Source organism: Eleutherodactylus coqui, chromosome 4 (assembly GCF_035609145.1).
Source record: "Eleutherodactylus coqui strain aEleCoq1 chromosome 4, aEleCoq1.hap1, whole genome shotgun sequence".
NCBI lineage: Eukaryota > Metazoa > Chordata > Amphibia > Anura > Eleutherodactylidae > Eleutherodactylus > Eleutherodactylus coqui.
Genome location: NC_089840.1, coordinates 53,362,147 through 53,385,620, shown reverse-complemented (window position 1 = coordinate 53,385,620; position 23,474 = coordinate 53,362,147). Strand labels below are relative to the sequence as shown.

At 45.7% G+C, this 23,474-nt stretch overlaps 1 protein-coding gene across 2 annotated transcripts in view; it reads left to right on the top strand.

Moving 5' to 3' along the window:
* The window catches only part of LOC136624616 (Fc receptor-like protein 5), a 37,134-nt gene that overhangs the window by 1,920 nt on the left and 11,740 nt on the right, over positions 1-23,474 (top strand). The window contains exons 2-6 of one of the 2 annotated variants that reach the window (XM_066598574.1): positions 3,878-4,246; positions 10,009-10,269; positions 10,849-11,106; positions 13,751-14,005; positions 17,418-17,675. In XM_066598574.1, coding sequence (XP_066454671.1) covers positions 3,878-4,246; positions 10,009-10,269; positions 10,849-11,106; positions 13,751-14,005; positions 17,418-17,675 — 1,401 coding nt within the window. The remainder of the gene's footprint in view (positions 1-3,877; positions 4,247-10,008; positions 10,270-10,848; positions 11,107-13,750; positions 14,006-17,417; positions 17,676-23,474) is intronic. The other variant, XM_066598575.1, reaches the window with a different exon arrangement.

The window sequence follows — 23,474 nt, the reverse complement described above, 5'->3', positions numbered from 1 at the left end:
TCGTTTTTTCCTCCCCACTTTTAAAAATGAATAACTCTTTTATTTATCAATCATCTGAGGGCTTATTTTTTTGCAGGACAAGTTTTATTTTTCAATAGTAATATGTAATGTACCATATAATGTACTCAAAAAAACACAATTCCGTCATCTTTGGGGGTGGGGTGGTTGTTGTTTCTACGGTGTACACACTGCAACAAAAGTGACAGGATGAATTTATTCTATGGGTCAGTACAATTATGACGATATCAAATTTTTATGTAGTTTTTGTACCACCTTTAAAAAATAAAATATCTTTGGAAAAAAATTACATTTTACTGAACAAAATAGGGCAGCATGTTGCGCTATTTCATCTGGTATTTTCTACCCGGTCTGTTCCGTGCTTTTGATATGGATCCGGCCTAACAGACAGAATGGCTGCTCTAACGCAGACGATGATAGAGCTGATGATAACTGAGCCTATGTACCCAATAAATGTGGTATAGGAGGACGCGTCGCTAAATTTATATAAATTTATAGCAGGTTTTGGCCTCCACCAGACTGTAATATAATATAATCCTAGATTTCTACTGTGCGGAGGAGCGGCCTTGTGGGATGTTACTGACTTACATCTAGATGTTGCTTTAAAACCATAAAACTCGTAGTCTCTATTCACATCAGTATCACAGGCTCAGTTAGAAGCCTCCGGGCAGATCCAGCATAGGATTCTGGATGAAATAGCACAGCAGGCTGCGCTACTACTGTGTTCAATAAAATGACAAGCGTCATGTCAGAAGCCTATAGAACGTATCATAGTCAATGAGGGCTGTTGGGTGCTTTTTCAACGGGTGAAGTGCCAGAGACGTCAATGCCATCATTTTTGTTGTTCGACTCGTATGACAGAGCTAAACAACATAAAAGATGAGGGCAATTATGAAGTGAGCCATACACGTTGTACCATACATACGGAAGATGAATCCAGAGCCTGGGGAAATATGTGCATCTATGTGATAAAACAATGCTGATAAAGTACAAATATTACCCTGTGAGAAAAACCTTAAAAGTGACTACCCACTAGCGTTTTTTTTCTGCTGCGAATTCACAGCATTTTTTTTCCAATTGTCAATGGGACTTTCTAATGTTAAAACGCAATGCACCAAAAACGCAAGCTGCATTGCGTCGCATTGCGTTTTTTAACATTAGAAAGTCCCATTGACAATTGGAAAAAAAACGCAGCGAATTCGCAGCAGAAAAAAAATGCTAGTGGGTAGTCACTTTTAGGCCTCACGTCCACGGGCACGCACGGTTTCCAAGTGTGGAATCCTGCAGTGGCTTGAGGCCTCAAAATACATTTTCTCACCTGTCCAGACGCGGCACGGGTCTTCTCTATTGCAGCCGGATCTTTTTTCTTCTGCGTGGCGGATGCGCTCTGTTTTGTTTTTTTAAAATCTCCTGCTTTCCTGCAGATCTGCAGCATGGACGGCGTCCAATGACTTCAATGGAAGCTGTTCGTGCAGAAACCACAGAAAATGCAGCATGCTGCGGGTGTTTTGCTGTGCGTGCGATCCACACACCGGGAAAAGATGACATCCGCAGGTATTTTATTACCTGCGGATGAATGTCTATGGGAATATTGAACTGCAGATCATCCGCGAAGGTTCCACAATTAAATTTTGCCCGTGGACATGAGGCCTTACTGTCTGTGTGCTGTTACTTCCCTTATTTACAGGAAACCTTTTTTGCATAAGAAATCATTGAGATCATGCTTACATCCTCTTTTTTACATAAAGCACTACATAAAGACTGTTACATAGTCATCATTTAGACTCCAGACCAGAATACATGTGACCCTCATCTGTCCTTTAGTTCTCATATTGAGTCCACTGCCAAATCCTGCCCCGGCTCCTGAAAACTGTCCTCAGCATCCATCCTTATGTCACCACTAACACTGCACCTTCTCAGGTCTCATCGCTTTATTATAAACTACCCAGCCTCTCCATTATCAGGACTTCTTCTGTGCTACACCTATATTCTAGATAGAGGGAGAGAGGGCTCCCCCCTGTTCCCCGCTGCTACCCCCCGCTCCACCGCGCCTCTCCCTGCCCCCCGGCGACCCAGAGTACTTTTCACCCGAGTAATGAAGTACTCGAAAATCGCGGTGCTCGATTGCGAAATCGCCCTTACCGAGTACGTTCGCTCATCTCTAGTTTTCCAGCTCTAAAAAAAACTGATAAACTACTGTATCCTCCGATTCACTTCAATAGAAGTACCTGCAATACCATGTCAGGCCATTGCAAAGTGTACAGAGCTATCTGCTTCTTGCTCCATATGCTGTGACAATGTCCATGTGAACAGCTGATCATTGGGGGTTCTGAGCAGTGGTCCCCAGAGCTGGAAATCCCCCTCATGTCTATGACATCAAGATGCTGGCAATTTAACTCTTTACTGTACTGGATCACTTCATAGGAGGACATTACTTCACTGCTACAGCAAATAACATGTTGGCAGCACAAGAACAGGAATACACATTTCAATTATTAAATAGTCCTCCATTGCAAGAGATGCATAACTTGAACGGCAGCAACGTGTTTAATGGGAGCCGTGGCTTCTACTTATAGTTACTTTTTCAGTAGCTGTGATACTTCCCTGATGCAGAGGTTCAACTTACTTGCAGTTTGGGTTTTTCGACTATTGTGGGGATTAGTCAGCCACCTTACGACCAGGTGATGCTGCACTCAACCATTCTAAAATCTGAACTTGTTCGTGGCTCCTGCCGCATTCTTTTCACTAGAGCCGTAGCCTATTTTCGCAACCTCGTTTGTAGAAAACAGCACCCCTTTTATTAATTTCTTACCCCCCAGTTGGCGAATTGCAGTTTCCCTGCACCACGTGGTGTCTCATGTTGTTGTTGCCCTATAATAAATACCTGCCATTAGCATAGTTATTGAAGCCGCTTCTCCTTATCACCAGTCCGCAGGATAGGTCATCAACAGAAGATTGGCAGGGTCCACCGCTCAGGATCCCCACCAATCAGATGTGATCAGCGCTGGTAGATCATAGCGCTGACATCATTGCAGCATCCGGCTTTAGCACTGTAGGCATAGCTCCACTGACTTCAATGAGATCTGTACCTGCACTGTAAGTGCTGACAGCGGAACAAAAAAAATCAGCTGACTGGCAGGGATCCCGAGCAGCAGACCTCGCTGATCATCTCTTGATGACTGATCCTGAGGATATGTCATCAGTAGGAAATACACCGAAAGTCCTAGAAACTTCTTTAACTATAAAAAAAACTTTGAAACAAAAACAAAGGCAACAGGAACCCCAAAAGCTTACAATAGTATATAGTTTACTGAAGGTGTTTTCTAAGACTTTATGAGCCAAAATGTGCTAAAATACAAGGGGAAAAAAGCACTTCTCACCCTGTAAATGCCCTTCTCTCCGGCACAACAACCGCAGTTCTGGAAGCTGCTGTGCAGTGATTGGCTGCAGCTGTCATGTGAACAGCGAAGGGCGTAGGAGCACGGAGAGCAAAGCGGCGGGTATACAGTGAGCTGTGTGTTAGTGATACAAGCATTGAGGTGGTGGAACTTCTATATATTGTTTGCCTGTTGTGTCTAAGGATAAGATTTCTGCCTTTATGGCTCTATATTATCCACTATTATACATTTTATTGGATATTTTGCAATTTATTCTGCTGGTTTTTACTACCGACTCCAGAGCTATCTGTCCATAATATATGGGCTCGCTTCCATACTTGTTACTTATAGACCTTTCTGTATCACTTATTAGGGAGCAGGGATGTAATTATAGGATTATGTATAGTATTCTATCCTCATTGTATACTTACCCCAATATAATATACTATAAGATGTTCACTGAATGTTCTCTTTACCTACAGGACTAAACACCGGGGGCGGTGAGCACACCGAGATGTCCGTCCGTCCGGGATCTGATGTTCTCCTCCCGCTGAGTTATAAGCTGGCTATAGATAAGACTAATAACCGGTGTGATACCTTTGACTGGCTGTTTGAACAATCCAAGATCAGCAAAAGTAGAAGCTGTGATATACTAGACTATAATAACATTACACATTTCATTAAGTTTAATACATCATTTGCGCCTTTCTATAATTATAAATCATCAGCGGATGGAACTATAAACCTCATCAACGTCACCTGGAAGAACAGCGGCAAATATAATGTTATTGTAAACGACCGAATAACAGGATCAGTAGTATTCACTCATACGTATACTCTCCATGTACAGGGTAAGTGACTGCACTAGGTCTGTAAGATTCTGCTTGGGACAAAACAATAAATATTATCACCCACTAGTGAGAATATAGAGAGAGATGGAAGGAACTTCTCAGGATTGGGAATGAGCAGCGGGTATGTGTGGGGTAGAGCAGAATGAGCCGGGGGTATATTTAGCATACAACAGGGTCATAACTGGTGAGGGGTCAACTAGGGCATTAACCCCTGGTGCAGCTTGGATTTGCGGGTGGTGGGGCACCACTATGGACCAGTTGTCAGGAGCTGTTGTCAGTTTAGTAAAGCAATTAATGCAGGAGCTGCCCACCCATCTTACTTGTCAGTGTTCTATAAGAGCGCCAGGTTGGTCGGATGAAGCATTAACTGCCTTTTCAACAGAGACTTTTTCTCATTTAGGGAAACCATCTAATGCTGCACCCCCAGACCCGGCCCACGTAGAGATCACTAACAAGGCTTGGCGGGCAGGCAGCACAGTATAGTATTGTGTGGTGAGAGGAGAAAGAAAAAAAAAAACTGTTAGGGCTCATGTTCACAGGCGGGTATGAATTGCAAAATCCACGTAGTGTACCCACGTGGATGATCTGCAGTTCAAGCCGCACATAGACATTCATGAGCGTCTACAGCCTAATTAAAGCATGGGGATTTGTTTTGCGGACCTTTTGGTCCAGAAAATAAATCGCAGCATGCTTTATTTTACCGCGGATCCCGCAGGGACGGCTTTCATTGAGGTCAATGGAAACCACCCGATCTGCGACCCACCCGCAGCTGACACTGCAGATGGGCTGCGGATCCCACGGGAAAGCAGGAGAATTTTTTTTCTAAATCACCGTGCATTTGTGGGACGTCAGACCCGCCCACATGCCGGCGCGGCCGCCCACATCTACGGAGGAGAAGATGGGCGACCAGCACGGCCACGCAGAGGATCCACAATGGTAAATAATGACCTCATGCCGTGGGCAGGGTGGGATTCTGCGGCGGGGCTCCCATCCCGAGGACGTGAGGCCTTATGCCGCAAAACCTTCTGGATGGGAAAGATATTCAAAAACAGGAATATTAACCTAACTTCTCTATTTATTGTTAAAACTAGCAACCAAATGCATTTTGAGGTGTACAGATAAATACACCATCATAAATGCACAAAGTGGAGAATAAAAGAAAAGGTGGAACAAGGAAGAGTAGGAGTTAACGGAAAAAGGGGAAAATAGCAATTTAAGAAATATAGATCATAATTCTAAAATAAACATTGCAAAGTGATATTAGATGAAGTTCAAGTTCCGATTTTTGCTGAAAAGGGGTATAAATAAACTTTCAATTATTTTATTAAAAAAATGATGGACACAAAAGCTTACATTGTATCTTCAAGCCTCTAGAAAGTAAATAAAAGACAAACCTATTGTAACCTAACCCATTAGAGAGCGGCACACTAATGCATCAGAAACACCTAATTCAGGAGAAGCTTGTAGCTGAGCATTATGTATTATATGTAAATATAAAATAATATATGTGATAGAACAATAGCCGTGCCTCAGTGTTAGAGCTCTCTTACACAAGTGTTCGTTAAACTTTACATTACTTTCAATGGTGCCTCTAACACACAGCATGTATCTTCGCATGTATTACGTGTGTATACAAGTCAAGATAGTGTATAGCAATTAGTCAGCACATATGCAATGCATTGCTCCCCACGTGGGAAATATGCCCGCAGCACGCAGGAGAGAATGCCTGTTTGAGAGAGCCTTTATCTGATACTATAGGCTGTATTTGTACGTGGGCTCTTTCTCGGTGAGTTGAGACCTGGCAATTCAACAGGTAGCGGGGCCAATTGGCCCCAGGAGGATCCTCCAGTCCTCTAATGTGCCAGTCCAACACTGACCTTATTATCTTTTTTAATAGAGAAGGAAGCATGTTTCTAAAATATGCTGCTGTCCAGATCAAAGGGTATAGAGTGCAGTTACCTCTCTTCCTTTTACCTCTCACCTGGCAGTCTCAGACACAATCACTTGAATTAAGCTTTGGTGGAATTGTAATAAGGTGCTTTGTCCGTGGCAATGTTTAAGAAACCAGGAAAAAAAAACAACAGCCCCTTCATTATAGAAACAGTTGTTGCCCCAGCGTTCAGACAGTGTAGACCAGTTAAATACATTTTTGCTTGTTCCCACAGACATTACCTGGGCGGTACTTTTCTTACAGAGACAGTCAAATTTGAATTAGCTTAGGGGGTCTCATAGGCCAGACAATGGTCCCTGACCTATAAGACTCATTATGTGTCATATTCGCCATGAGCATTAGACGCACCATGCCCATGATGAACGTAAGGTTGTGTTCACACAGGGAACAGACTGCAGAATGGAGCAAAATATCAGATAAAGGAAGGGACAACCTCAGCCTGACTACTATGTTAAGAACTACCCTGCCTAAAAGTGAGGTTATTGTCTCGATAAAGGTGGCCCCATGTCTTGTATCGCGGCCACTAACTCTAGCAACTAAAAGAAGGAAAACACTAACAAACAAAAGTACCACTTAGCTTTACAACAAAAATCTTCTACCATGAACATGTTCACTACCCACATGGACTGAGAAAATAATCAGCAACAGCCAGACCCAGAAGCAGACTTAAATAATGATCAAGTCAATGCTATTGGATGGGCAGAGTTCCACAAACATTAGGATAAAATCTACATACGATACAAGAGAACAAAATCAGTAATAGGGAAACCACTGAGGGAATACAGACAAACAACCGAAGTAACAGCTAAAGAAATAACAAACCACAAAACATAAACATAAACCTGTTGGACAGACTGGAACAGTGCAGCTATCCAAAGTCGAATAGTGAGTCAGCAGCACAAACTTCATAGCAAATAGGCTGCCTGCACATGGCCGCCTTGGATCCTGCTGCGAGGATCCTCGCAGCGGGATGCGACCCGTGCCCTGGTATTGACCTTATATTCACCCGTCCGGCATCTACTCTCTCTGCCTTGTGATGTGCCGACTAGCGCACATGCGCAGTACAGAGTCGGCGCGTCACCAGTGATGTTTCTGTGTGGGCCTCTGCGAGACTCGCACAGAAATAGGACATGCTGCGATTTGTTTACCGCACAAGTTTTCACGCGGTCAAAGCGCGGCTGTTATCTAATGCAATCCTATGGCAGTAGAGTTGAGCGAACGTACTCTGCCGAGCTTGATGCTTGTTCGAGTATTAGCATCATCGGGACCGGAGAGTAGTCAGGAAGAAGCTGGAGGTTGTCAGCAGGTAGTCAGTTGCAGTACAATGGATGAGGCGAAGTGGTAGTCATATTGAAGCCAGGGGTCATTATCGGATAGTCACAGTTGCAGTACAATAGATGAGGCAGAAAGCATAGTCAGATGGAAGCCAGGAGTCGTTATCGGCTAGTCTTGCAGAAATAGTGGAGAGCCAGGCAATGTGAAGCTTGACCAAACAGTGCTATGAAGCAGAATAATCATGCAAAGAGGAAGTGGCAGTGCCAGGTTTACATAGAGGGCTAACTGGGGAAGGAACAAGACATGGGGTGGACTAGACAGGGAAAACACGGAGCCAGCAACAAGCAACAGAAGACTTAGGCCTCATGTCCATGGGCAAAAGAAGAATTAAAATCCGCAGCGGATTTTAACTCTTCTCCTGCCCGCGGATCCGCACCCCATAGGGATGCATTGACCACCCGCGGGGTAGATAAATACCCGCGGATGGTCAATAAAAGGGATTTTTAAAAAAATGGAGCATGAAAAAATCTGGACCATGTTCCATTTTCGTGCGGGTCTCCCGTGTGGACGGCTCCCGCAGGCTTCTATTGAAGCCTATGGAAGCCGTCCAGATCCGCGGGAGACCTAAAATAGGAATTTAAAAGAATTAACTCACCCGCAGCGGACCGGGAAGGTCTTCTCTTCCTCACGGCCGGATCTTTCTTGCTTCGGCTCGGCGGATGTGCCCGGCGCATGCGCGCGGCACGCCGGCGACGTGCCGCCGGCGTGACGAGTTCATCCGCCGGCCGAAAAAGAAGATCCGGCCGTGAGGAAGAGAAGACATTTGGATCAGCAACATCTTCAGGACTCTCATAGTTACTACTTTCATTACCAGACTGATCTCTCTGTGGTGGAGTGGGAACAGGAAGTTCTAGGCCATGTAGCACAGGAGCAATGGATGTTTGGATAAATGACTGCAGGTTCATTCTTTCCAACACATTGTTTAAAAGGGTGCACCATTCAAAAATAGCAGTCCTTGGACTGATCAGTGGGTTCTCGCCAAATCCATGGAACACCAAACTTCATAGCCCTCTTTTCTCCTCTGTACCAACCTTCCAGAGTTTTCTTACACTTGTGAAATGTAGAGCCCATGATTTGTTCTGATCTCAAACAGGCATCCCAAAGTATGCCTCGTACGCGTCACACATCTTATTTTATGATGAAATGGGGATCTTTTTCCCTTTTGCTTTAGTAAACTCCCCACAAACATAACAAAATACACCTGCTGGATGCTTGCAACCTCTCGCTGCCATATCTGCATTGAAACAGTCTGAAAGTTGTGGGAAAATTAAACTGAACGATAATATACTTCAGTGATGCTCTATCAGAATCTGGTGGTACTCAGCACCGTACTGACGTCTGGTACTCTGAAAATAGAGAAAAAATATTTATTATTATTTATAGAACTAATGAAACAGACAGAAATTTGTTTTCATATTCTATTATGCATTTAATGCACATGAACAAAGAAATTTGAATATTGGGTAAATATTAGAATACGTAAATATTATATTATTGTGACAGCCATAAAAAAGTTTCTGGAGTCTAACAACTACTTTCAAAGTAAGTACTGCACAATTAAACAGGAAATAACACTTTCAAACTAGATATAGGACATTTTTAAAATTTTGTTACATAGTTAAAAAAAAAAATCACAGGCTTGCTCATATTTGAATGATATTGTTTGGTGTAAACACAGCCAATAATTGAACGATGAATAATAATTTGTTTGTTTATTTTCAAATTATGCAAGCATGAAAATCATTGTTGGCCTTTTCATTAATTGTTTGGTTTAAACAGCGCTCATTCAGTCGTTCACTGGTACAAAGAACTGAATGACTGAACAATCCTGTTACAAAAAATAATCAATTTATCTGTTTGTTTAAGCTGACCCCCAAGCAAAAGAGCAAAGTGTGACATTTTTTGCTTGTTCGCTTGGGCGCACAATTCATCGCTATGTGTAAGGTTAATCCAAGGTTAAAGTACACAAACCCTCCTATGGAGTGTAATAATATTCTTCATACTAATATTAGTTACTTTGAAGAAAAACATGCCACCTCTGTTTGTGACTGCACAACCATCTCACATCCTGCAACCCTGGGCATTACCACCCGCCCCTTATCGGTGAGAACCTGACTATAGGCTGCTCTGAGGGCTTAGTCAGATGAGCAGATATACGTGCAGAAAAAAAACACAATGCGTATGTGGGAAAAAATTTGCATGACCACGTCCATTGCTACCCATATGTTCTATTTTTGTTAGGATTTTCGCCCGCACATGCGTGTGTTTTTTTTTTTACGCACTGAAAAACGTGTGTATATACAGTCATCTGACTGAGCCCTAATATGGGCCTAATGTGTAGAAGAGCAACCAATCAGCATTCATCCTTTTAATTGGAGGAAGGCTGTGAGGCAGATCGGATTGGGAAGACCCTCTGTCCTCATATATTTCACATTCTTCCTTGCTCTTGTTCCTCATATAATCTCTATTCCTTCAGCCCCGGTATCGGACCCTTTCCTGAATGTTTCCTGTCGTCTTGATGGTGGAGCCGACATCATCTGCGGGACCGACACCAGGGAAGATCTCTTGTTCTCCATTATGGTAAATAAAGGTTTATTGCTGGAGAACGCTACCTCATCCAAGATGGTGGGAAATGAGGTTCATACCGCTGCGGCTTCACCTGGACCTTGGGATATTACATGTTCTGTGAGGAACCACGTCAGCGACAGCAAAACCAGAACGAATGTGATATGTCCAGGTGAGTGTTACTACCTGCTGGAGGTCAGTAGCTGCAAGAACCATAGGAAGAAACACAAGCTAGAATCTGCTCAGGCGAGGGCTAGTTATGTAAGAATGTAATACGGCTTCCTGATAGAGATCCTATGTAGGTGAAGTGAGGGCATGGGATGAGTTGGGCATGTGAGGCATCCCCCATTACATAGGCAGCTGGGAAATGGTCCTCTGGCAGGTTCTGAATAGAGCACCCGTCCTTCGTTTAGCAGCGAGGATGCCCCAATTCACCATAGCTGCAGTAAAGCAGCGGTAATGGTTGTACCAATGGAAAATTTAGGTTCATAGGAAAAATGTGATTATGTGATATTACTTCTCCCACATTTATGCTAAATTCTTGAAAAACACTTATAAATGTATCTAAAGAATGTCTTGAAATGGTGGCACCTGCCACAGATTTTTAGGGAATGTTGAGAGTTTCAGTTTTTAACATCTGGAAAGCCACAGATTATAGACCATTGTTGTAGAGTGTCAGCTCTGTGGCCCGTATTGACTATTTGACCCCTTGTATATACTTCTCTTCACCAGCTGTCCTTCTGTCTTCTAGTTCCATTATCAGACCCCGTCCTAGAGGCCTCGTGTCTCAACAATGGCAGCCTCAGCATCTCTTGCTCTGTGGAGAACGGAACGGATACCATCTTCTTTCTGAATGTGAATGGGACATTACTTTCAACAAATGTCAAAAATGGAATGAAAAGAATCAATCATGTCACAGTGTCATCACCTGATCCTTGGGATGTTCATTGCCATGTGAACAACAGTCTTGGAGAGAAGAGTGCAAAGGAGACAAACATCACTTGTCCAGGTAAGTGGTAACTTGCTGTATCACAGCCCAGCAACCTGCTTACATTATTGTGTGTCTCAAATCCTTGACAGTCTGATGTCCTCCAACCCTTAGACCTGCACTGATAAACTAAATTAAATTTTGATCATATAAACTAAATTCAACTTTGATCTAATCAGAATCCATCTTAGATGGTTCGGTCTCCAGATTCTGTCTTCTGAATAATCATCAGTCTGTCTGACCACTTTACTGGTTAATGGCATTCCGCAGAATGTACGGTAATACACAGAAGCTGCAAAAGCCAAACAGCAAGCTAATTGCAAGAGTACAATAAATTCATAGGTATCTCCCTAAAATCGGGGTTTCTTCTGTTTCATTTTCCACATTTGTATCTTTGTGTGACTCAATTTAGAGACTCTTTGTAACATTAATAGAACCAGATACTTTTTCTTCAGTGACTGGGCTTTCCCTATTCTGATTGTTCTTTTGAGGCTTTGGACTGGTAGTTTTACTGCCCATTATTGTTCACCTGCTCCACCTATTTGTACTCTAATTTGTTGGTATATCACTTACAAAAGAATTTTTGAGCACATAATACAGACTATGCAATAAAAATAACCCAAAGGTCTCCATAGGTTTTAAATAGACCTTTACGATGGGACGACCCCTTGGAATATCTCTGTCTGATAGTCCAAGTCTAGGAATCTCTCTTCAGCTTTCAGGGCAAATATTCTGTCAGCCAATGTTACCTCTGCAGTGCAAAATCCCAGAAAAAGCTGTGTGTGTATGGATTATGACTTGGTTTTCAATTATAAGGCTTGTATAAAGAGTCTAACATTGACTTGCAGGAATGCTGTCTTCCAATAGGTGGCGCTGCAAAGGCATTGTTCCATCTTCCTTATTTGCATATATTTCCTAGAGAAGCATGCATGGCCTTCTCACTCACCTTTTAGGTGTCTCCCCACACACCCTCTAGGTGCTCTCCTTAAGGAGAAATGATACTCTTCCCAACCCAGGTAAGATTAAGGGACCAGCAGAAAGATGCCCAAAATAATTAGAGATATCTGAAATTTGTTCTCCTCTGTTCAATCTTCTACTTCAGATCTTAAGAGATCCCATAATGTTCTGCAGTCTTGTGCTAGTATAAAGCAGGGTGATGGTGATATTGGCGCGGTGGTAACAGGCGGAGGCGGCACATTAAAAAAACGTAACTTTACTGGATGAAGGCAGTTACCTTTGTCACGTCATAGGAAGGTGATGATTACTTGAATGTTACATCGAATAACTAACAGTATGTGGTATATAGCATTTAACCCTTGACAGCAGCAAGTCACCTTCACAGGACATATTTGCCGTTGGCTCACACTGTCTCATCTAAATACCCATAGTCTGAACCAATCTGTCCCTTATGGGCTTCGCCATTACACTAAGAGTGGTTGACATCGTTAACGCCATAATTTACCTCAAGATCCTTTTTGCTATGACACTTCTTAAACTATACCGACCAGGTGACCTGCTGCGCAATGACATCCCACATATATGTCTGCAAACTCAATGCTTATTAATACTTAAGCTATCTATGGTACACATTTATAAACTGTTGCTAATAACCCATTAACTGCTAGAAACTGCTTTAGGCCTGTGATCCCTTCAAACTCAGTCTTTACTGGTGTGCACACCAATTTATGCGGCCCCCCACCTTCTCCTATATGGTGGGAGATTCACCTCTACCGCACTTGGTCTCCGTATACTCTGTCATAGGCTCTTCAAAAGTCCTGGGCCCCTGGTGGTGTGAGGCAGAGAATCCACCTTACTTAACAATAGAAACCCTCACTTGAGGAACAAGTCACTCCAAGAGTTGTAAGCGATAATCTCACGGGTTGTTGACCATATCCTCCCTGCTTAAACTGGCGAACGTTGGCAAAAAGCTCCTCCCGCCACAATGTCTCATTGTCCTGAGGTATCCCCATTACCTCCAATGCTGCATCCTCTACAGCTGTGAAAGTCTCTGCTGCTCTTCTCCAGCTTTGTCTCTGAGCTCCCCATCCAAGCTCAACATAGGGGCTCTGGCTGGCAATGGCCTTCGCCACTTTCCGTGTTGTACTACATTTGCCCCTCTTCCCCTGTGCCAAGCAGCATACACACACTGCTGGCACATCTACCGTAGCTGCGTCTGCTGATCTCTGAGCTGATGGCACAGCTCTAATTCTTAATATAACAAAGATGGCCACCGGTAACTCTTGTGAGAGGGGCGGAGCTTCTCACCTGTGAATGAATGTTTGTTCAAATCTTCGCATGTATGAATAAATATTTGCATGGTTGCGTGAGTATTCGCTATTGCCCTTACATCACGTCTTTACACTGGATTACCAGAAGTTCAGATTCTAGATTACTAGAATTTACTGAGATTTTGTTCTGTATAGAGTTTTTTTTTAACTTTTCTCCTGAATCCCTTACATAGACAAACATGACTTCTTGTGTCTTCCTAAACCCTACTGATAATGGTCTATAATCAGCCTAGTGTAGGATGAAGGTTTTAGAACAAGTGGTTGAAGGATCAGCTAGGGTGGTGGTCTCCAACCTGTCGAATTTCAGCTGGGGTCCACATTGAATGTTTTACCCCTTGCATATGCTGCTCTTCACCAGCTGACTTTCTATCTCCTAGTTCCACTATCAGACCCCGTCCTGAATGTCTCTTGTCACAATGATAGAACCCTTGCGATCTCTTGCTCTGTGGAGAATGGAACGGATCCCACCTTCTCTCTATCTGTGAATGAGGAACTAATTTTGAAAAATGTCTCAACCGAATCGAAAAGGGTTAATGTCACAGTGTCTGTATCTGAATCTTGGGATGTTCATTGTTCTGTGAGAAACAATCTTGGGGAGAAGAATACCAGCAAGTCATACAAGACTTGTCCAGGTGAGTGGTAACACTTCTATCAATGACCAATGTGACTCGGTGACAGCACACTGGAAATATAAGCAAAAATCCTCCTCTCTTCCAACGACATGCAACATTTTGGTTGGTCAAGGCATTTCTTAAGGCGAAACGTTGCATGGTGTTGCCCAGTTTACCTCAGTGTGCTGTTGACAACTCTCTTCGGACATATGTATAATAGTAGAAGTGAGTTGGACCCAGCCTACCTGGTGATGAGCACCAGATGGAGTTACAACAGGGTACTGCTGTAACAGTATGTATTTTTACTATTAATTGGGCATTTCAAGTAAACCTTTAAAGGGGGTTTCCAGACAGCACTTGCTGTTAGCGCCAGGATACACAGGGGTTGGAGCAGAAACTGCTGCTCTGACTCCTGTGTAGTGCCCTACACTTGGAACTGCAGGCACAGCTCTCATTGAAATCAATGTGGCCCCAATTAGTAATAGGACCCCTGCTGTACCCCCATTTAGTATCAAGACCCTTCTGTAGCCCCAATTAGTCATAGGACCTCTGCTGTGGCCCTAATAAGTAATGGTATTGCTTCCACAGCCCCACTTAGTAAGAAGACACCCCTCTGCATCCCCCTCAATTAAAATGTCCCCTCCCCTGTGTGAACCCCGAAATGCAGCTGCTTGCAGAGTTTAGGGTAATTCTTAACACACACACACACCCTCACACAGAACAGCCCGTCCCCGCTCCTAAAAGACCAGCCACATGAGGAGATATGGGTAACCTCTTAACACACACTTACACAGGAGATAGGACCTTACATCTTACCTTGCGCACCTCGTAGTATAACCTCGTTCCTCCTCCGCATGGCTCTGTCACTCAGTGTACAATGAATGATGGAGCCAGGGGGAGGAAGAGCAACGTTACACTAGAGACAGTGCAGGCAGGGTCAGACTAAAGTCCTATCTTAGCAGAGGCGCATGGTTCACCAGCTACCACTGGGACATCTGAGACGTTGGAAGAGGCTGGGCTGTCAAGCTGAACCTCTGTTTCAATCGAGATGGAGCCACAGTGTGCTGGAGCTGGAGCACGAGGCCAAAAATAATGGGAAGATGGGCCCGTGGCTGGTTGAGTAAACCAAAAGGTCCTGGATTACTTAGAAGTGAAGCTTGTTAATGACTGGGCTGACAATTTTGGAGAAACTGTCGCTGATAGTATCCGTTCAGTACCAGCCAGAAGTAGATTTAGTATCCAGGCTGCAATTAATAAAATTCTTGAACTGTCGACTGCAGCTAATGACCCGTCGGAACTGTTTGAGGGGATAATGCTATACAGAATAATTCAAAGCATGCTTTCTTTCTTCATTCCCCAGTCGCCCATATATGCCTCCCCAACCTCACATCCACCTCCACCTTCCAGGCTTTTTTCTGGTCATGATCCACGGAGTGGATCTTTACCAACCAATGACTTATTATTGTGATAGTCCTGCATATCCTGCCCCACAGTCTGGGTCAGTTCACATGAATTTGCAGGGTGATATGACAGCTGGTTCTTTAGACTCAAATTGCCCCTCTTTCACCCAGATTTAATGTTTTTTATGAAATGTTTTTTCTGCCCATTGTTTTTGATGGTTAGTCTTTTTTTTAATTTCTGTTCTTAATAAAACATAATTGTTCATGTTCAATGTGTTTTGGCTGTTATTACCTTATTTTTGGAGGGGTTATCAAACTGCTAAGGATATGTTTACAGGTAGTGTCAAACGGTGAAGATTTTCCATTGCCCATTATTTCCATATCCAAAACCATGTCAACATCTATACCAATGCTGCAGATGTAGACACAGATTTAAATGTGTAAGTCCCCTCACACTAATAGTGCTGTTAGTGAACCCCTCAAATTAAGACAACATGTATGACACCGTGGTATTATATATCGTGGCTCAGCTCTACCATTAAGTAATGCAGTCACCATATAATAGTCAGATACCAGCTCTACACAGTAATAGTGATTGCAGTGCAGTTTCTCCTCTATCTGGGTTCAGACCTCCATGAAGACTTTGTGCACACTTTTCACATTCTGCCCCTACCTCTAATGAATCACTCAGAAACTCCCTGATAATACTAGTGTCCTATCTGTGGCCACACAATTTCTAATAAGTGCCCTCTGCAACCCCACAAAATAATAATGCATTCTTTGTGCCCCACAAAGTAATAGTGTTCCTTCTGTGGCTCTACTTACTCATAGTGTCCCAACTGCAGCCCCACTTACCAACAGTGCCTTGTCTGTAGTACCACTTAGTAATAGTACTTGTGGCCTCATTTAGTTCTACTGCCCATTTAATAGTGCCCCCCAACTGCTAGGTCCCAGTAACTTAAAGGTGTTGTCCAATGGCACCTATTTTTTCCTAGATGCTGAAACAGCTGTAAAATAAGTAGAGCTATACTTGCCAGTTCTTTGCCCCCACAATCCATTCCTTCGCTGTTCTAGACCCTTCCGGTCTCCACATTCTTCCAGATAGCACGGTCATGTTCCACCTAGGTTCTAAACTGCTGCAGCCAATCACTTGCCTCAATGTTGGTTCCACTGGAGCCAGTGATTGGCCACAGGGATCATGACCCTGGATGAAATATGACCATGCAGGACATGTGGTAGGCCTCCTGAGACCGCAGGACAGCCCTAAAATCTGGGACTGTCCCACCGAATTCAGGACAGTTGGAAGCCCTGATAATCCCTACTCTTCGTCTCTCTGTCACTGTACTTGCACTTTACATCCTCAATCTGTTTCTTCCACATACTGTTCTTTCCATACACTATTTTCTGCTCTTATACTTCTTATCCCACTTCACATACCTACCATTTACTCCTCCAGCTCCATTTATTCCTCACTCTCCATTTTCTGCTCTCTTCCATTACTTTGCTCTATCCTTAAAAGGGATTGCCTCACTAGCAGCTATTGATGACCTATCCTCAAGGTAGGTCATCAATAGCAGATCAGTTGGAGTTCACCGAGGTCACTGCATTAGGAGCTGCATTATTGACAGAAGCAGACAGCTCCATACATTACTCAGTGGCCCAGTGGGACTGCAGCTTGAGTCCCATTGAAGTAAATAGGAGTCAGCCGGAATACCCGCACAGGCCATTGTACAATGTCCAGCGCTGTCTGTTTCTCGCAATAAAACAGCTGCACACATGGTGACCTGGGAGTACAGATGATTGGGTCCTAGTGTGGCAGACTTCTGTTGATCTGGTATGGCTGACTTCTCCTGAAAATAGGTCATCAATAGCTGGTAGTGGGGCAATCCCTTTAATCTTGTGATTAAAGGGGTATTCCCATCTCAGGAATCCCATTTCAGTGTTTCATATTCTATGTCCTATTAGCATGTGAGACTCTCTTCTACTTTCTTTTCTCACACATTTCCCTTTTTCTCTTCCTTTCTCTCATTTAGCTCCAGTATCACCGCCTCTTCTGAACATCACATGCCTCAGTAATGGCAGCACTATGATCACCTGCTCGGTTCTTAGTGGCACAAATCCTAAATTCCAGCTGACTGTGAATGGAAGTATATTAACGCCTTATAATACTAGTTCTTCCTGTTGTGGGTTTAACTATATAATGTCCCCAGGAGGTACATGGAATATTACCTGTTCTGTGAGGAATGAGCTGGGGGAGTATACGAGCAGTAATTCCAGCCATTCATCGTGTGGTGAGTGTGAGATCTTTGTGGTTATTATATAACCTCTATGTGATATTGCAATTTATTTGGCTAAAGGCTTTTACCCACTAGCATTTTTTTTAACGCTGCGATATTGTGTGTTTTTTTTCAATGGGACTTTCTAATCTTAAAATCGCAAGTTTGTGTTTTTGCGATTTTTGTGCGATGCAATTTTAATAGAGATGAGCGAGCGTACTCGTCTGAGCTTGATGCTCGTTCGAGTATTAGGGTACTCGAGATGCTCGTTACTCGAGACGAGCACCACGCGGTGTTCGAGTCACTTCCATTTTCTTCCCAGAAAAGTTTGCGCCGTTTTCTGGCCAATAGAAACACAGGGAAGGCATTACAACTTCCTCCTGTGACGTTCCAGCCCTATCCCACCCCCCTGCAGTGAGTGGCTGGGGAGATCAGGTGACACCCGAGTATATAAACTGGGGCCGGCCGCGGCTCGCCACAGATGCACGCTGAGAGACATTAGGGAAAGTGCCGTCCTGCTGTAGCTGCTATAGGGAGAGTGTTAGGCTGTTATCTTCATCTTCAAGAACCCCAACGGTCCTTCTGAGGGCCACATCTGACCGTGTGCAGTACTGTTGAGGCTGCTTTTAGCAGTTTTGCACATTTTTTTTTTTTGTATACCGGGCGTACAGACCATAGCGTCCTCAGTCTGCAGTCATTTTACTGAGTATAGGGGCAGTACTGCTGAGGCAGGGACAGTGGTACAGGGAAAGAGATATACTGGCTATATAGGCAGTGGGCTTTTTCAAAAAAATTGGAAAAAAAATATCTTTGGGCTGCCTGTGACCGTGTTCAGTTTACTGCGTGTCTGCTGGGGGTAGTAGTCGCTCACTATTACCCAGCTAGGTGTTACTGCACCCTTGCGCATAATTTTTTCTGGCTGCACTGTGCTTTCAATAACCACAGTCATCCTCCAACAGGGAAATCCATATACAGGCTATATAGGCAGTGGGCTTTTCCCCAAAAATTGGAAAAAAATACTATATTTGGGCTGCCTGTGACCGTTTTCAGTTTACTGCGTGTGTGCTGGGGGTAGTAGTCGCTCATTATTATCCAGCTAAGCCTGTGACCGTCTACAGTTTACTGCGTGTCTGCTGGGGGTAGTAGTCGCTCATTAATACCTAGCCTTGCGCATAATTTTTTCTGGCTGCACTGTGCTTTCAATAACCACTGTCATCCTCCAACAGGGAAATCCATATACAGGCTATATAGGCAGTGGGCTTTTTCCCAAAAATTTGAAAAAAATACTATATTTGGGCTGCCTGTGACCGTCTTTAGTTTACTGCGTGTGTGCTGGGGGTAGTAGTCGCTCATTATTACCCAGCTAAGCTTGTGACCATCTACAGTTTACTGCGTGTCTGCTGGGGGTAGTAGTCGCTCATTAATATCCAGCCTTGCGCATAATTTTTTCTGGCTGCACTGTGCTTTCAATAACCACAGTCATCCTGCAACAGGGAAATCCATATACAGGCTATATAGGCAGTGGGCTTTTTCCCAAAAATTGGAAAAAAATACTATATTTGGGCTGCCTGTGACCGTCTTCAGTTTACTGCGTGTCTGCTGGGGGTAGTAGTCGCTCATTATTACCCAGCCAAGCCTGTGACCGTGTACAGTTTACTGCTGTCTGCTGGGGGTAGTAGTTGCTCATTATTACCCAGCTAAGCGTTACAGCAGGCTTGCGCATTATTGTTTCCTGGCTCTGCTGTGTCCGTTACATGATCGCCGTCATCCCGCCAGAGGGAAAGAGTATACATATATACGCTGCATACGGTGTCTGTCTGGTTTTTCACCTCACCATTTTTAAAAATTGAAGCAAAATACTTAAGGCCTACCACTGGCCTTTGGCCACTTGACTGGTTCTGCCCTGTGAATTCCAGTAGCTCAGTCATACGCACCTAGGTCTGACTACAGGCTTGCGCATAATTGTTTCCTGGCTCTGCTGTGCGTTCCGTAAGCGAAGTCAGCCTCCAACCACAGGCCAATAAGCGGCACATTTAATTACAGCATTCTGTTTCTGCTCTACTCGTAATACACCATGCTGAGGGGTAGGGGTAGGCCTAGAGGACGTGGACGTGGACGCAGGCGAGGACGCGGAGGCCCAAGTCAGGGTGTGAGCACAGGCCAAGCTCCTGGTCCAGGTGTATTGCAGCCGACTGCTGCGGGATTAGGAGAGAGGCAAGTTTCTGGGGTCCCCAGATTCATCTCACAATTAATGGGTCCACACGGTAGACCCTTATTAGAAACTGAGCAGTGTGAGCAGGTCCTGTCGTGGATGGCAGAAAGTGCATCCAGCAAACTATCCACCGTCACCACCCAGTCTTCTACGCCGTCCACTGCTGCATCCCTGAATCCTCTCGCTGCTGCTCCTCCCTTCTCCCAGCCTCCTCCCTCCCAGCAAATGACACATTCAGAAGAGCAGGCAGGCTCCCAGGAACTGTTCTCGGGTCCCGGCCTTGAGTGCGAAAAAATAGATCCTCTATCACCTGAGGAGTTTCTCATGACCGATGCCCAACCTTTGGAAAGTTCCCGGGATCCGGGTGAGGAGACTGGGGACTTCTGGCAACTGTCTCAAGAGCTTTCAGTGGGTGAGGAGGACGATGACGATGAGACACAGTTGTCTATCAGTGAGGTAGTAGTAAGGGCAGTAAGTCCGAGGGAGGAGTGCACAGAGGATTTGGAGGAAGAGCAGCTGGACGATGAGGTGACTGACCCCACCTGGTTTGCTAAGCCTACTGAGGACAGGTCTTCAGAGGGGAAGGCAAGTGCAGCAGCAGGGCAGGTTGGAAGAGGCCGTGCGGTGGCCAGGGGTAGAGGCAGGGCCAGACCGAATAATCCACCAACTGTTTCCCAAAGCGCCCCCTCGCGCCATACCACCCTGCAGAGGCCAAGGTGCACAAAGGTGTGGCAGTTTTTCACTGAGAGTGCAGATGACCGACGAACTGTGGTGTGCAAGGTTTGTCGCGCCAAGATCAGCCGGGGAGCCACCACCACCAGCATGCGCATATGATGGCCAAGCACCCCACAAGGTGGGACGAAGGCCGCTCACCGCCTCCGGTTTGTACCACTGCCTCTCCCCCTGGGCCCCAACCTGCCACTGAGATCCAACCCCCCTCTCAGGACACAGGCACGACCGTCTCCCGGCCTGCACCCACACCCTCACCTCCGCTGTCCTCGGCCCCATCCAGCAATGTCTCTCAGCGCAGCGTCCAGCCGTCACTAGCGCAACTGTTTGAGCTCAAGCGCAAGTACGCCGCCACGCACCCGCATGCTCAAGCGTTAAACGTGCACATAGCCAAATTGATCAGCCTGGAGATGCTGCCGTATAGGCTTGTGGAAACGGAGGCTTTCAAAAACATGATGGCGGCGGTGGCCCTGCGCTACTCGGTTCCCAGTCGCCACTACTTTTCCCGATGTGCCGTCCCAGCCCTGCACGACCACGTCTCCCGCAACATTGTACGCACCCTCACCAACGCTGTTACTGGCAAGGTCCACTTAACAACGGACATGTGGACAAGCACAGGCGGGCAGGGCCACTATATCTCCCTGATGACACATTGGGTGAATTTAGTGGAGGCTGGGACAGAGTCAGAGCCTGGGACCGCTCACGTCCTACCCACCCCCAGAATTGCGGGCCCCAGCTCGGTGCTGGTATCTGTGGTGGTGTATGCTTCCTCCACTAAACCACCCTCCTCCTCCTACGCAACCTCTGTCTCACAATCAAGATGTGTCAGCAGCAGCACGTCGCCAGCAGTCGGTGTCGCGCGGCGTGGCAGCACAGCGGTGGGCAAGCGTCAGCAGGCCGTGCTGAAACTACTCAGCTTAGGAGAGAAGAGTCACACGGCCCACGAACTGCTGCAGGGTCTGACAGAGCAGACCGACCGCTGGCTTTCGCCGCTGAGCCTCCAACCGGGCATGGTCGTGTGTGACAACGGCCGTAACCTGGTGGCGGCTCTGCAGCTCGGCAGCCTCACGCACGTGCCATGCCTGGCCCACATCTTTAATTTGGTGGTTCAGCGGTTTCTGAAAAGCTACCCACACTTGTCAGACCTGCTCGGAAAGGTACGCCGGGTCAGCGCACATTTCCACAATTCCAACACGGACGCTGCCACCCTGCGGACCCTGCAACATCGGTTTAATCTGCCAGTGCACCGACTGCTGTGCGACGTGCCCACATGGTGGAACTCTACGCTCCACATGTTGGCCAGGCTCTATGAGCAACGTAGAGCTATAGTGGAATACCAACTCCAACATGGGCGGCGTAGTGGGAGTCAGCCTCCTCAATTCTTTACAGAAGAGTGGGCCTGGTTGCCAGGTCCTTGGAAACTTTGAGGAGTCTACCCAGATGCTGAGCGGCAATGCTGCAATCATTAGCGTTACCATTCCTCTGCTATGCCTCTTGAGAAGTTCCCTGCAAAACATAAAGGCAGACGCTTTGCGCTCGGAAATGGAGGCGGGGGAAGACAGTATGTCGCTGGATAGTCAGAGCACCCTCATGTCTATATCTCAGCGCGTTGAGGAGGAGGAAGAGGAGGTGGAGGAGCCTGAGGAGGAGCAGGGGGAAGAGACAGCCGGGCCCACTGCTGAGGGTACCCATGCTGCTTGCCTGTCATCCTTTCAGCGTGTATGGCCTGAGGAGGAGGAGGAGGGGGAGGATCCTGAAAGTGATCTTCCTAGTGAGGACAGCCATGTGTTGCATACAGGTACCCTGACACACATGGCTGACTTCATGTTAGGATGCCTTTCTCGTGACCCTCGCGTTACACGCATTCTGGCCACTACGGATTACTGGGTGTACATACTGCTCGACCCACGGTATAAGGAGAACCTTTCCACTCTCATACCCAAAGAGGAAAGGGGTTCGAGAGTGATGCTATACCACAGGACCCTGGTGGACAAACTGATGGTAAAATTCCCATCCGACAGCGCTAGTGGCAGAAGGCGCAGTTCTGAGGGCCAGGTAGCAGGGGAGGCGTGGAGATCAGGCAGCATGTACAGCGCAGGCAGGGGAACACTCTCCAAGGCCTTTGCCAGCTATATGGCTACCCAGCAAGACTGTGTCACCGCTCCCCAGTCAAGGCTGAGTCAGCGGGAGCACTGTAAAAGGATGGTGAGGGAGTACGTAGCGGATCGCACGACCATCCTCCGTGACGCCTCTGCTCCATACAACTACTGGGTGTCGAAGCTGGACACGTGGCCTGAACTCGCGCTGTATGCCCTGGAGGTGCTTGCTTGCCCTGCGGCTAGCGTCTTGTCAGAGAGGGTGTTTAGTGCGGCTGGGGGAATCATCACGATAAGCGTAGCCGCCTGTCAACTGACAGTGCCGACAGGCTTACACTCATCAAGATGAACAAAGCCTGGATTTCCCCAGACTTCTCTTCTCCACCAGCGGACAGCAGCGGTACCTAAACAATATGTAGACTGCACCCGCGGATTGAAGCATCGTTCTCTATCACCATAAAAAACGGGGACCTTTCAGCTTTATCAATCTGTGTATTATATTCATCCTCCTCCTCCTGCTCCTCCTCCTGCAACCTCATGTAATCACGCCGAACGGGCAATTTTTCTTAGGCCCACAAGGCTCAGTCTAAACAATGTTTATACGTTTCAATTCTCATTAAAGCATTGAAACTTGCACCTGAACCAATTTTTATTTTAACTGGGCTGCCTACAGGCCTAGTTACAAATTAAGTCACAGTAACCAAAGCGATTAATGGGTTTCACCTGCCCTCTTGGTTGGACATGGGCAATTTGTCTGAGGTACATTAGTACTGTTGG